General features: G+C 39.3%; 1 protein-coding gene across 6 annotated transcripts in view; it reads left to right on the forward strand.

The window, feature by feature from the left end:
* The window catches only part of TTC7B (tetratricopeptide repeat domain 7B), a 152,415-nt gene that overhangs the window by 5,278 nt on the left and 131,487 nt on the right, over nt 1–15,650 (forward strand). For 3 of the 6 annotated variants that reach the window (XM_054198205.1, XM_054198198.1, XM_054198202.1), the window contains exon 2: nt 15,265–15,419. In XM_054198205.1, the coding sequence (XP_054054180.1) occupies nt 15,265–15,419 (155 nt within the window). Of the gene's footprint in view, nt 1–8,546; nt 13,292–14,756; nt 14,776–15,264; nt 15,420–15,650 lie in introns of those variants that run through there. The other 3 variants (XM_054198200.1, XM_054198201.1, XM_054198203.1) reach the window with 3 other exon arrangements.

Below are 15,650 nucleotides of genomic sequence, written 5' to 3' on the forward strand. Positions count from 1 at the left end.
CTCTAATGTTTTCTTTTCTTCCTTTAGAAACACAGTGAGGAAACCTTAGGTCAGTTCAGCGGCAAGCTGAATGGATAAAATAAAAGATCCATGAATTTCCATGGGTATTTCCGGCCATTCATTGTGCTGCAATTGGAACGTGACCTTGCTCAAGTTCAGTGAGATGTATGGCTCACTCTGGAAAAGCACTGAGGAGGCAATTTTTTTATAGTTCAAGTGAGGTAGAATGATGTAGTTCTGTAGAAACCTTAGCCAGTGTGAAATATTGCATTACTGTGGGGAGAGAATGCACGCTAACAAGAGCATTGTGACATTGCCATGAAAACAGAACGTTACCTGCAGGTATCAAATTTGCTGATGGAAATACACCAGCCTTTTAACACATTGCTTTCTTACCAATTGAATTTCTTACTAGCATTACTACCCCATTTCTGGTTGTTGTGTTGTTTTGTTTTGTGTGTGGTCTTCTCTGACTGCCTTTCCTCTCAACACCTTGTTTCTATAGTTTCTTATTCTATCTTTCCTCATGTTTAGCCTTGCAGAATAAGGGAGCAGAGTAGCAAAACCAAAGGATCAGGAAATATTTTACATGTCTCTTTTTTGTTTGTCTCTTTCTGTGCTTCTGCTTTAACTGGGTATAAGTAGAACATAAAAATAGGAACATCCTACCAGTTTTCATTTGTTTCATGGCCTTGTGAAATACAAGACCTCAGATGTATGGTTAAAGCTTATCCTCAGAGTAAACCAGGGATTTATAAACCTCTTAGGACTCATGCCCTACTTAGAAGGTGTTTATCAAATTTGTTTGGTTTTTATACATACAGCTTGTAATGCAATTTATAGATGCAAAGCTTTCCAATGAGATCTCTACCAGAAAAGTTTGCAGACTGTGATGTGGCGTGCCTTTTTGTATTTCTACAAAAGCGGAAATGAAGCGTACTCTTCATTTGTTCTTTTTTGTTTTCCTTCTGTTGTGTTCACTATTATATTTACAGGACAAGTGTCTTCATTCAGAAAAAATGTGTGTCCTTAGCACGAAAGGTGGTGACAGTACTAAGATGTGTTGTCTTATTTTTGACTGACAGCTTTGTTTCTTCATATAGCCAGGGGTGTTACAACAGTGTAAGCGATGATGTAGGTCTGCTGCTTGTATTCCAACTGACTTGTCATCTGGAAGAGAAAATGCTAGCGTAGTCAGTGTGGTTTCACAAGTAACCAAGCTGGTCTAACACCTTGCTGCTATTGCGTGGAGGAGCTCTTTCGTCCTGCCTTTACTCAAGCTGCTCCTTCTCTATGCATTTTCTCCCAGTTCCCTGTTCCTGGCCTCTCCCTTGTGTTGATGAACACCAGAGGTGGGACTTACTGTGCTGAGCCAGCAGAAGGCTCTATGCTCCTCTTTCTGCGGTTAGTTTCTGCTGGCTTCCTGAGCTGATTTGCCTCCCACAGGGGTCTGAAGTGTGTAACAGCTGGTGGATCATGAGCAGTGTCAGCAGCTAGTGAGGGGCAAAGGTGAGGGGAACTTTCTTCTGCCACGCTGAGGAAGCATGTAATCGGTCTGAGTGGAACGAACTAAGTAATTCTGGGTATTTGGAGTTTATAGCTGCTTATGTTTATAATGACACTTCCATATATTATGAATGTAATTATTTTAGAAATTGAACATCTCACATATTAATGTTGGGTTGGTTGCACTCTGTTGCTTTGTTTAGAAGTTCTAAGAAGAAATGGTAGCCTGACTTATTGGTGTATATACTGGTATATGTCTGTACTATAGCTGCTTTAAGTTCCTTTAACCTAATTTCAATGGTTAAAGCTTAGTATTAACTTTCCTATAGGGAAATAAGTTCACTAGAATAAATTGGGATCATTGATGCCACTTTTGTTTGAGTCTGACTTGCATGGTAGTAAAGAAGGGGGCAGAAAGTCCTTAACCATGCCAAATCTGGGCCATTCCCCCTCCCTGTGTATCTGTCTTGTAAATAATCAAATTTTAGAATTTGATGGTTAAATTCTGTGCAGTTTTCTCTGCACTGAACACCATTTAATTGGTGATCTGACAAGGAGTGACTGAAGACAATAACTTTGTAAAAAGCAAAGTGGCAGGGTGTTGAGATAAATTGGAGAGAGTGAGAATGTCTGGCTAATAATGCTATGTTTGTTGGTAGCAAGACCTTTAATCATTGGAGAGCATTTGATCTCTGCTCCAGGCTCTGGAGGAAGAGTGCTGAAGCTGGGCATTTCTCTGGTGTCAGCAAATGTTTGGCAGAATGCATTGTGGCAATTATTAGTAAGCTGCTCTGATCAGAGATGTTATCAGTTGCTCTGGTGCTTCAGGAGACATTGCATGAGTTTCTGCAAGTTCCCACCCCACTGGTGGCCTATTTGTGATTGCTGTGGTTCCACTCAAAATCTCTATGCATAAACAGAAATCCTGTACTATAATCTCATGTTATCTTCAAGAGAAGTGAATGCATAAAAGGGGGTGGGTTTTTTAATGTAGTTTTAAAGTAATTGCAAATCTCCTTTTTACAGATTTTGCCACAGCTTTATAGTGTGTATGCTCTTTTTTTCCAACAGGATCTTGGTTTATTCAGCTCACAGAATAGACCAGCCTCTGGAGACAGAATCATAAATCTTAAGGCCAGAATCAAATATTTCATCAAATCATTTGTGCTGTCCTTATAATTATCTTGATCACTGCCTGTGGAATTATGACATAAAAAAAATAATCTGTAAAATCTGTAATGTTGTAGTAGGGAGAAAGCTGCTTACCTTAAGCACTCTGTTACTAAGTTTGTCACCCATATTAGTATTCTGTAGAGATGACATATTAGCAATGATTAATCAACAGCTTGAGTTTTGATACAGCTGCTGTACAGCTGATGTTTGTGATGTGTAACATGTAAAGGGCCATAAAGCAAAGCACAAGATCTTTGAAACGTGTGCGTGTATTGTCTAGAAAAGAGGAGAGGGTCAGGATCTATTCTAGCAGATACTTAGTAGTTGCTTCTTTGATAATGAAAGTGTCTGAATGTTTAGGCTGCACTGAAACAAAGGAGGAAATTCAAGAGGACTTAGGTGTTATGGTGTTTGGCAAATGCTGCTCTTCCACTGTCAAGTTCCCTGTTTAAGCGTTTAATCTGAAATTGTGTATTGTTGTTCTGTTTTGGTTACTTCCTTGGCTATATGAATTAGAGCTTACCCTTTATTAGAATAAAGGAGCAGTCTTTTCCGCCTTGAGCTTGGTCGGTGCTGGAGCCCTGGTGCAGATGGCTCCGTGGGGAGCTGACACCTCTTAGGTACTTACGCAGAGTTCTGAGGTGGAGGGTGTTGCCAGGTTTCACAGAAGACTGGTCCTTCCTTTTCCCAAAAGGAGGTGTAAACTCTGCTGCTTTCACGAAAAGGGGGTGGGAAGTCACTTTTGGCTCCACACAAATCCTGAATGCAGCTCACCTGAGCCCAGCAACTTTTTTTATCTCCATAAAACTTTCGCAAAGGCAAGCAAGATATGAAAACGCCAACAGCTTCCAGACTCTCCCCTGTTTTTCCTGCAGTTAATTATGTGAACAAGTTGTTGCTTATCTTTCAAGTGTGCCTTATTTCAAATTCAGGCTTGCCTGGGCTCAGCTTCCAGCCACACTTCAGTTTTTCTCTTTACCGTTTAATTGCAGTCTCTTTACCTTAATGGGGAGAAAACACTGTGCATTAATCAAGGCTCCAATGTGATTGCTTTAGAGACAGGTTTAAGGAGAGGTAGAAGTAGGGGATCTACTGCTTTTAGAACAGCTGACAGAATTTGAAAAAAACAGAAGCAAACAAAAAAACCACCCAAAGTTGCTGAAGGATGCTTTCTGTCTTAAAACTGGTGGTTATGTACCTGAGACAATAATCTCTGAGAGGTACAGGTGTAGCCTACTGTCTTTCAAGAATTTACTTGAGATTTCCTGGGCGGAAGCAGGGAAGAGGACAAGAGGCAGGTTTTTGTGAGTGAGTGGCTTTTGGAAATGGTAGGGAATTGCAAGATCTCTTCTTTTGGGGAACAGAGGCTGTTCTGCTTTCATCTGAGCTTTGAATCATCCAATAGATGAAAAATGTCCGTCTTCTGACCTGACAATCAGTGATTAACACAGAGGGATGTCCAGGGAGTGAAGGTGCAAACCAAAATCTCTAGATGGTGAGGTTTAGGAGTAAAGAAGTGTAATTTATGTATAAAAAGTTGGGCAGAGTCAGGATGTCTTCAGCCTCTTATTTCTTCTTTTTTGTCAACCAGTTTCTTTACCTTTTTGGGAGAACAAAAGTTGGATTCCATTGTCATCATCTGTCAAATTTGCACTGTGCTGCAGTGTAGCTGTTTGGTAGAGCGTGGACAAGAGCCACTGTGCCCATGAAGTGGTTTGGTTTTGCCTTCCATCTAAGTAGTTTCTTGTCTTTTTGTTGTTGTTGTTAGTAGTGACAGGAAAACTGGTTTGTCCTTTGAAAAACAAATCATAGCAAGAAGCAAGATTGAAAAGAATTCCTAGCTGTCACAGCATGTGCTTTTCCTGTTCTCCAAGTCACTCTTTGATCATCTTTGTAAATTAAACACAACGTAAATGGAAAGAAGCTAAATTTTGATCATTCTCCCTCAGTGTGGTTACTAGAACTGTTCCCAATTAAATACCCCAAAATGATGGTGATCCCGTTTCCCACGCTGTGTTTCCCAGTCATGGATATGGCCTACATTCTTATTTCTTGTTTTTACATTTAATTTGATTGAATGGGCCAAGTTTAATTCAAACATAAACTTATCAATAATCTAAGTGATACATTGTGGCTGTCCTGGCTTGATTACTTACTGTTCTGATGGTCTTAACATTTCATAGAATTTGGGAGCTTGACTATTAAAAAAAAAAAAGCCATAAAAAAGTAATATAATTTGAAACAATTGCTGCAGTTTTCTGTTCTTCTTAATATGTGCCCTCATAAAATAAATTTCTGTAGTAGTGATACTTTGGAAGTAAATTTGCATATGCATAAATAGTCTGGTAAGCCTATAATAATTTTGTTCAAAGCAAGTTTTGGTTGTCAAGCAGGAAGATGGCCTAGATATTGCATAGCTGCACAGTAAAAGGGTGCCATGCCCTCTGTGTACCTAAGAGGCAGAGGAGCGAATGACTGTATAATTAAAGGCGTTAATAAGTAGAATTAAGTTTCTTTGAGCAGCTGACTCTGTATTTTCTGCTTCTGGTTTTACATGTGTATCATCTGCATCAGTCTACAGCCTTTCTGACAATGGTGCCTGTTGGACTGCGTATGTTCTTTAGCTGCTCTTCTGCTGTCCCCAGAGACCTGACTGGACAAGATCCTGGGCAACTTGCTCTAGTTGATCTTGCTTGGAGCAGAGGTGTTGGACTAGACGATCTCCAGAGGTCCCTTCCAACCTCAGCCATCCTGTGATGTTGTGAATTCTTGCTACTTAGTAGTCAGTGATGGAATCAGAAGTGACACCTGTATATCCATATATTGTTTTTCTTTTCTTTTATGTAAACCATCTATAAATCTAAGATTAGTTTTAGCATTCATTTTAATTTAAGTAACTTCTGGTCAGAGTTACTTGAATGAGTACTTGGAAACATGTTGATGATGTTCTTCAGGTACAGCCAATGCTCTTAATGATTGTTAACGTGCATCATGAACAAAGCAAATGTTTTTAAGTGTGTGATCAACTTGTTCCCAGTTAGAAAACACATGTTTCATGCTGTTTCTGCGAGACGAATATGAAATCAGCTCTGGATCCAGGATTTCCTGATCTTCCTCTGGAAGAAAGCTACATTTCAAAACGGCCTTCGTAATAAATGTTCTGTGGGATGATGTAAGATTTTTCTTCTCTTCAGATGTTTTTACAGAAACTTTAGTCTGAAGTTTTTGTCCGAGTACCATATGAAGCAGTTGACCCCTTTGGCATCTTTCTTGGTGCATTCCACTCCTGGATAAAATTTCCTCAGTTTGTTTTTTAGATTTAAGCATAACAGTAACTCAATGTGTTTTTAGGAAGTCTGAAGAAGAATCCTCTCAAAGTAACACAACATGCTGCCCTTCAGGTACTCTGAGCCTTCAGTTTTACCTTTAGAAAGAGTGAGAGTTTTAGGGATTGAGTAGGAGGAGTTTCCTTTCTCACTCCCAAGAAGATGTGAAGCACCACAGCAGAGATTACAAGGCAAGTCTTGACTTGCAGGAATCCTGCACATCAATTTATGGTCCCATTGGGATACTGGAAATCTCATACTTGTGTTCTTTACCCCTTGACTCTTTCCTCCCCTGGGTTTTTTTTTGTGGTTTTTTTTTTGTTTGGTTGGGGTTTTTTTATTTTTTTTTATTTTTAGCCCCGAGTTAAGACTTGAATTTTTTATTTCTTTCTCTCTCTGAAATCCAGTACAGGGCAGGTGAAGCAGCAGCATCTTCTGTTCTCACAACTCCTTACTTCATCTAACTGATCTCACTTCATGCAGTATCTTCATTTGGAACTAATGATAACCGTGATCTTTCAACTTCAATGCATTTGGACAATTGTGCTTTTTAAGGGTCTGAAATATGTAACCTAAAATACTGAAGATTTTGGTGGAGAGTGGGTGAAGTGGTACAACATGCTTCTTTCTGCTTGCTTACAAGGAAAGATTAAGGTTTGTTTGGCCAGTCACCTCAGATTCTGTAGCTAGTTTGCTCGATATTTCCTCTGCCTAAATACTTCCCATTCAAATTCAGATCCTCAGGGCTTGAGTCTGAGGTTGAGCCTCTTTGCTTAAATCTTTGTGGTAGGAGATTTTATCCTAATTCTGCACATTTTTCTTGCAGCTGTGTAATTCAAAAGAGTGGAACAAAATACTAAAAAGCTAAATACTAAATATATATGAAATACTAAAAGCTAATAGTAGTATTCTTCATCATTCTTGACCCATAATAAGTGAAGATTAATCCTCTGTTTTAATTCTCTGTTTTTCTATGAATAACTGCTTCAGATACCAATAGTGCGGTAACAATTTTGCTTCAAAAAGGAGATGTTAGAAATCAAGTAGCAAAGCAGCTGTCATGATATTTTTAGATGCTATTTTACAAAGACACGTCATCATGTGTCGTTTCTCCCCCACCCCGTATTTATGCCAGCCTTTATTCTCATTTTGAAGATGGTTAGGGTTGATCCGTATTGCAAAGAGGAATAACCATGTCTGCAAAAGGTTCTTCTCAAGACATTTTGTATGACTGTGTTTTAGCTTTCTCTAAGCTGAAAGAAAACAGCTAGCCTGTGTAGAAGTGTCTGGGTTTTTTGCTTTCAGTGCTAACAGGAACATGTTACTTCACCTAAAGTGACCTTAATTTTTTCTTGCAGTTCCAGGGTGCTCAGTCTTGTCTTTGATTATAGGCAGAGAACATCCTATTAGGCAGGTGGATTATTTCAGTGATACTGTGATTTTGTGCAAGCTAGACTGTCCTTCTCCAGTTAAGAAATGGTTCTGCATTGCAGTTGTGATATAAGTCGTCAAATGACCCCTAACTCTACTAAGTAATTGTTGTTGATGAACTTTCAGTGGAGGAATGGATGAATAAGAGGGACTCCTTTGATTAAGAATTTTATATTGATCCATAACTGTCTCAGTTTTCTGAAAGTGGGAATCTGGTTTTCATGGTATTGAAACTGTTCACTAACAGTTTTCTTTTTTTTTTTTTCTTCTGAAACATCTATTTAGACTGGCTGGAAGAACACTAGACTTCAAGGTATCTAAAAACTACACAGTTTAATTCTGTCTTTATAAAGTGTCTCATAGAAGAATATAATCTAGATCACTCATACTGTGCTGGAAGAAAAAGAAAAGCAATTTCTGCTCAAACATTACTTACATTATTTCAGGATGTCTTAAGGGATAGCTAAAACTGATTAAAAACTCTGCTAGAGCTATGGTTTCATAAATGGTTTCTTGCAGAAATGTCCATATAATTGGAATTTTGTTATAAGCACCATTGAGGCTCAATCTTACTGGCACTGAACGGTTGACATGCCTAGAGCCAATGCTTTGTTAATAAAGCACTCTCTCAGTCATAATTTGATTTAAAAATTTATTGCCAATGTCTGGCCCAGACCGACTGACTTAGCAGATGAGTGACTCGGTAAATAAGAAAATCTTGCTTTGCAGTAACTTTTGTGGTTTGCATTCTGTGACCTGTTGTCTTCCAGTGTTAGTCACCAGCAGCTGAGGGAGTGCAGCACTTCTGTGATGGAAGCCAGTCTGACAGTAACTGCTTCTCTTACCGTGCTGTGTCTCATGAGATATAGCAATGGTACAGGGAAAGGGTGAGTTGTGCTGTGTATCGGTGACCTAGAACAGCAGCTTTTGTTTTCCTGCTTGATCTGATCTGTGTGTAAGTTGCGGCTATTGTTTTCTCTTCTCCCACCTTTCCTCTGAAGGAAAGTATGTGCAATACGTGTTGCTGCACTGTGACTGTCCCTAGCTAGTGGATGGATCATTAGCTCCTCTAACTTGCATCAGTGATGGGAACAAAATATCTGGGTGCTATAGACTACTTTGATTTGCATCTTAAGGTGTCTGGATAGTTTCAGAGTATGTGCCAGCATGAACTTAAGGCTTTGCTCTTGCTTATGTCCTGTCTTTAGAGACAATATCATATGTTTTTAAGTCGTCGTCAGAGAGAAGAAACTTATCTTTGGGTGTAGGGGGGAGGATGAGAGAGGAAAGAGACAGCGGCTAAATTAAATTTTCCAGAAGTGGCGTCTTGTTTCTCTCCTCTTATGTTCCCCAGTGTGAGAAATTCTGCTGTGTACAAGAGAGGAATAATCTTACAAACTTTCTGCAGAGTCCTAGTGCCTGTCTTGTTCTACTGTGCCCCCACAAATGGGTGAGAATTGGAGCTTCTAGAGCTGGTCTTCCTCTTTCTGTGGTGCAGCTGTTGAGCACCTGGAATATGGAGGGGAGTACGGCCACACTCTGCTCTCACATGTGCCAGTGCTGTTCTTTAGTTATAGGCAAAATGATTTTTTTTCCCCCTATAGTAATAGGGATAGTTTCAGCACTTCATTTTAAGAATCCTCATGCCTCAGGCAAGGCGTTTTCACACCTGACAATGCAAAGTTTATTTTCTTTTTCCTTAGTGTCTAACCTGTTCTTCAAGATATCCGCTAATCTGTTGTAGCCATCCAAACTAGGTGTTTCACATGCTTCTGTGACAATTTTGCAGTTCATATAAAGGAAACACCTCACAGTCTAGCTGTGTTTTTTACCTGTCTCTCCATAAAGGTAGATCTTCTGTATTTAATTAAAGAAATGCTTGTTACAGGAGTGTGGGCCACAAGAATTTTTGAGAACTGCTTAAAGGAATGCATATGAGAGGGAAGACACGTATGATACTTTCTTCTTTGGCACGTTTGAAGTTTTGCTATTTGAAGTGTTGAAGAATGTCAATGGTAGACCTCACTCTTTTCATTGCAAACAGCCTTGATGATATTTCAGCTTCTGAACCAAAGCACTGGTTTTAGCAAGTAATCCAAATGACTGTCTGTGTTTTACGTTTGTGTTTCCTCGACCTTCTTTGGAAATGAAGTTTGCTCAGCGAAGTGTTAAACTGAATAAAGGAAAGAGGAATATTGCTTGTTAAATGAAATACTTTGTTTTTGATGAGTACAGACCAGGGAGGAAGCATGTACTTGCACATGTCTTAAAACAGTTTGACGTTTAATGAGTTTTTAAGTCACCACTTAGCTTTAAAAATACAATTAGCAAAATGAATCTTCATTGCTCTCCCAAGTAGGACATTACTATGCTTACCTCATGTTTTATTTTCATGACCCACTTTTTTTTTTAATCACCTTTTTAAAGAGGCTCATAAATAAAAAATGTGTACTCTGAACACTCTCTGGATTCTTCTGAATATTATTAGAAAAATGCCTGTGCTGAAGGAACCCCTCAGCAACCTGTTCTTTGCAAGGCAAATGTTTGCATCCTGCGAATGTGTTCTGAAGCACAGCTTTGTAAGTTTGGAGGGGGCCTCTGATCTCTGAGACCCTTTCAACACAGCATGTTAAACTCCTTACACCAAAAACTAGCCTGTCTTGCATTGGTGTACAAAACCAGCTGTCCTTTATGTGTGTGCAGTTTACGCTCTTTGATTTCCGGAGAGATGGAACAATTGCAGAAAGTGCAATCCTACAGAGTGCTGTGCTAAAGCTGTCTTTGAGCAGGGTAGTGTTAGTCCTAATATCTGACTTCTCTATTTGTTTATAATAATACCGTGGCTTACCTAATGAAATGTGGAATTTGGAATAAGGCTGTAACAAAGGGGATTTGGTCAGATTTGGATTTGGTCAGTGTAATACCTTGTTTAGTTTGCAGCTTGAGACTGAAGATTTGCAAGCTGTTTATTTTTATCAATTATGCTAAGATTTCTGTTTGAAGGAAAAGAAAGAACATGCAGAAAATAAACTGTAACAAAATAGATACTCAGTATCTTTAACAATAAAAAATCTAATTTTAACATATTGCTTCTCTTGAAAAATGTGATTTATTGAAGCAGGTGACAATTGTCTGTACCATTTGTGCTTTTTAGAATACTGTATCAGCGCTTGCAGAAGATCTGTTAATATTGATGGAAAATGACTTCATTTGATGGAAGAGTCTTGTAGGGTAAAGCATTATGCCCTGATAGAGGATGACTGTGTTAGGCAAAGGGGATACATGCAGGTCTCTTGATACCCAGGTGGGTTGTGTCAGAGTGCTGAAAGAGCTGGTCAGTGTCATTGTGAGGACACTTTTTTTTTTTCCCCCCCAAGGTCTTGGTGGTCGAGGGTGATTCCTGGCGACTGGAAAAACACAAATGTGGCCATTTGCAAGAAGGTCAAGAAGGAGGATCCAGGGACTGCAGGTTGATCAGGGTTGACTTCAGGTCCTGGGAAGATTAGGAAGCATGTCCTAGAAACTTGTTGGAAGGACAAGGTGGTGTTTGGGATCAGTGGACATAGGTTTATCAAGGACTAACCAACCAGATAGATAGCTTTTGATGTTGAGAAGTGACTGACTGTATGGATAAAGTGGGGCAGTGGATATTGTTGGCTTCAACTTTGTCTAGCCTTTAGACACAGTTCCCCATAGTATACCTCGTAGCTCAGTTGAAAAGACAGGTGGACTTAGGAGGTAGGTGGAAAACTGTCTGGGCTCAGAGGTTTGATCACAGGTTTTAAAAAAATAATAAATCCAATCTGTAATGTATTAGAAGTGGGGCCTCTCAGGGGTTGATACTGCAGTCAGTACTGTTTAGTATTTTTCTTGTTGACGACGTAGACATTGAGAATGCCCCCTCAGTGGTTTTGTGGGTGATAGAAAACTGTGGGGGAGTATATGACTGTTGTTTAGAGGGATCTCAACAGGCTAGAGAAATGGACTAAAGGCAAAAATCATGAAGTCCAGCGAATGCAAATGCCAGGGTCCTCTATTTGAGAAGGAATAACTATAACAGTATACTCTGGGGATCAACTGGCTAAAAAGCAGCTTTTCAGAAAAGGATCTGAAGGTCCTGGTGGACGACAAAGGGAGTGTGAGTTGGCAGCAAACCCTTACAGCAATGAGGACCAACCGCACACTGCGCTGTATTAGTAAGACTGTAGTCAGCAGTTTGAGAGAAATTATTATTCCCTACTGTTTATCACTTGTGAGACCACATTTGGAATATTATGTCTAGGTTTGGGCTCCCCAGCATGAGAAAGACATTGGTATAATAGAGTCAGCCCTGTGGAGGGCCACCAAGATAAGGGGACGAAAGCATGTGACCTAAGAGAACCAGTTGAGAGAGATGTGTTTGTTAAATCTTAATAGGGGAGGCTAAGAGGGCATCCTACTGCTGCCATCTCCCGCTCTCCAGCCCTCTTGAGTATGGAGGTGGCTTCTTCTCAGAAATGCACAGTGAAAGTATTATAAGCAATGGACAAAAATTGCAACAAGGGAAATGTTGTGTGGCTTGTGAGGAAAACATTTCCACAATGAGAGCAGTCAAATGTTGGAAAAGTTCCGGAGGAGTTTTGTAATCTGTGGAAATGCTCAAAACTGGGTTGCGTGCCTTAATGTTGAATTATGTTTCTTATTTCTTTTTCCTCACTTAGTACATTGAAATATGTTTTTATTTTGTATTTTTGCTGAACAGACTTCAATGAAAGAGTAGCAAAATGAGTGTAAATTTCTTCAAAAATTCCTGGAATTATATTGATAATATTGTGACTCTATGAGAACAAACTGGGTCCTTCTCTACTTTTATTTCGTCAGATGATTTAAAATTTCAGGTATAATATAATAGAAGAAACTTCAAATGATAGGAGTTTTGAGAGCTTATGAAATTAAAAAATGGCAATTGTGCAAATTACAGATGAGTGTTGTGGTCCAGGTCGATGGTCTGGGTGCAGTAAAAGGGCATGTTTCTAGCTGGCTGTCTTGCTCTTCTCCAGGGGACAAATCATAGTTTTTGTGCCTTTGGACAACCTCAACCCAGTCTTCAGGCAGGCTCCGAGCCTGCCAGAGTCCTGGTCTATGACTAGGGGTGGGAGGCAGCCTGCCACCTCTGGCTTGGGTCATTTCCTAGGAGATCCAGTTGACCGTGACTGTCAGAGGTGGTGGCTGCTGCTGCTGCTACGGGGAGTTGGAGCTATAGAGGCTGTGGACAAGAGATTTCAAAGCCTGATGTTGGTCCCTCCAGGTGCTTATGCTGAGAGCGTCTACTGCCCCTTTCCCTGCTTTCTACTCTGATATAATGTATGGGTAAAACTCATGCTGTAGTGAAGAAATTCTTTTTTCTCCTTGTTTTCTGAACACAGGAAAGACTCTGCAAGCCGTGTTAAGTCCTAAATGTGCTCAGTCCCGATAGACCAAGTGCTAAAGTCCTCTTTAACTCACTTGTTTCCTGTTGCAGCTAACAATGGGTTTCTTGTGCATTACCAAAATAATTCTTATTTACTGTAGAACCTTCTCATTCTAGTTCTGTTTAGAAATGTTAAATTTCTGGTGTGCAAGGAGATTAGCTGACCTTCAATGCAGTGTACCCTAAACTGTAGCTAAAATACTATAGTGTACAAGCTTTGAGCCTTTATGTTTATCAAAACTTCTCTTATTTGTTTTGTTAAACTATACATAAGGTGCTTGAGATGAAAACATTTCAGTCACGTTTTATAAACTGACCAATTTCTTTGTTAAGGAATGTGCAAATTGCATGATGGACTTACTGATGCATGTCAAACTGTGCCATTCATCCAATGAGCATTAAATAGGTAAATAAAAACATGATTTTGGTTGGCAATTAGTGGGTAATAAGATTTCATTGTTATACCGTAGCTGTGTTATTGAGTGGTAGTAATTTTTATTTTTTTTTTTAAAAACTGGGAATTGTACACCTTTAATATGAATTTGAAAGATGATGAGTGTCATTGTTTTTTCAAATGTCTCTAAAATAATGGTGCACCAGGGAGATAGTTTCAAGACATTTTTGGCTCACGTGTATCTAAGCTGTATCCGGAGTGCATTGTTGTCACAAGGATAGATTGAGCAGAAGGTCACAGCTAAGGCACAACAGAACACATGTGAAGAGGCATAAAGGTGCTCTTAAGAAAGCGTATGTAGAAAGTGACACTTCAGATTATTCAGTGCTGTCTGATTTAGACATGAGATGAGGATAGCTGAAGTATCAGGAGAAACTTCGGTGGGCAAAGGAATGGAACTATTATTGCAAATTTGAGATCAATGAATTTGACGGCTATGGTCTGAAAGGCAGAAAATTAAGCAGACTGGTAACCTGGCTGCATCTGTGGCGTGGCTTGTCTTCATCTGGATGCTAAGATCTTTCCCTTCTGCAGTAGTGTTTAAACAGTAAAACATGAGTGAATGGTAGTTGAGAGCAAATAAATGTCCAGATTACCATGGATATCTTTCCCAGAACACCAAATAAAAAACATAAATGGAAAAATAAGCACTGCCTTGATGTTTTTGCTGTTTGTCTGGTCTCTTAAACTCTCTGTCGAAGAAATTGTGGTTTAAGAATCAGCAGTTAGGTGGAGGTTTTAAGGAAAAAAAAATATTACAGGTTTTTGTCTTTCTACTTGAGAGGACATATTACAGGACAGCACTTGTCCTTACACCTTACTGTATAATGGCATTGTACATGGGTCATATACTAGTCCAACTGACACAAGACTGAAATTGGTTGTACTTAAAAGGTGAGATAATGCTGATGCATTTATACTTCCTGAGGAAAAGCTTTTCCTCTACAGTAACACTGAGTTCTGCATGACCTGGTCTTTCTGTCCCTTCCCATAACTTCTAAGGACAGCACTAAAGGTTATAGGGCAGTGAGCACTTTTCTGATTGTTAGCTTTTTCCCTTTCTCCTTTTTTTTAAAATCTATTTTATTTATTGTTAGTTCAAATTTGGGTAATTCAGACATTGTTTGCAAGACATGATCTGGTCTTTTTCAAGTCCCAGAGAGTGAGGTGATGACTTTACAGCTCTTTTCTCACTAGAGGAACTATTCAACACGTTTCAGTAAAATCAGCTTAGTGGTCCTGGGTAAGGGGAAGGTAGAGGATGACTAATTTCTTGAATTTCAGCAAATGTGCTAGCTGCAGCTTTTGCTGGGCACCCTGGTATTAACGTTCTACCTTCCTGTCTGAGAAGTCTAGTGAGTCTCCTAAGACAGGGGGAGAAAGATGAGAAAAGGACGTTCACACTGGTGACCTGGGATGGCTGGAGTCTTAACAAGGTTAGAGCGATATCTACATGTGGTGATCAAAGACATCATGAGGGACGTGTAATTTAAAACTAGTTGCATAAATTAATCCAATATCGGTATTGATATTTGAAACTACGATAGGCATTTTGTGAAACACACCCTTTTTTTTTTTTTTGGTAAAGTGAATATCTGAAGTGTATCGTGTCATGTTCAGAAAGCTACATAAGGCTTTTGAATCAAGTGCTGCTTTTTAAGGAGGAAGGGGAGAATACTGACTTCGGGTTAATGTTCTGATTCATTATAGCTTAGAACACAGGAGACTTGATTCTACAATGAATCAGGCAGGTAAAAGATAAATTATAAAGTAAAACAAAGTACCAGATGACTTGTGTTAAATCGAAAAACTTGACACTGTTTTGGTTAGTTTCTATTTAAAATTCAGGCAATGGATGCCTCCACTGAAATGTTAGTGAAATAAAATGATTTCTAATATTTCATGTGTTTGCTTTTTTTTTACAGATGACATGGCAGAACTACTTCTTGGGGAGTCCAAACTAGAACAATTTTTGAAGGAAAATGCTCTTAAACAGACTAGTAGTCCACGGGGCCCGCGGCCAAAGCTGACTGAGGTCAGGAAACACCTCACGGCAGCGCTTGATAGGGGAAACCTGAAGGTATGTCAGTCAGTCAGAGCAAGAATTAGAAAAGCTGAAATTGACTGGAGTACCCTGCTGATCATGGAGAAAAATCTGGAAAGTGCTTGTGTGGTGTTTTATCATTGTTATTCCCAGACCATCATCAGCACTGTGCTATTTCATGGCTCTTTGTTTCTTCATAGATTTTTATTCAAATAAATTTCTCAAATCTTCTTTCATTAAAAGAATAAGAAAATTGTTGTTGACCTC

The sequence above is a fragment of the Rissa tridactyla genome, chromosome 4 (assembly GCF_028500815.1).
Source record: "Rissa tridactyla isolate bRisTri1 chromosome 4, bRisTri1.patW.cur.20221130, whole genome shotgun sequence".
NCBI lineage: Eukaryota > Metazoa > Chordata > Aves > Charadriiformes > Laridae > Rissa > Rissa tridactyla.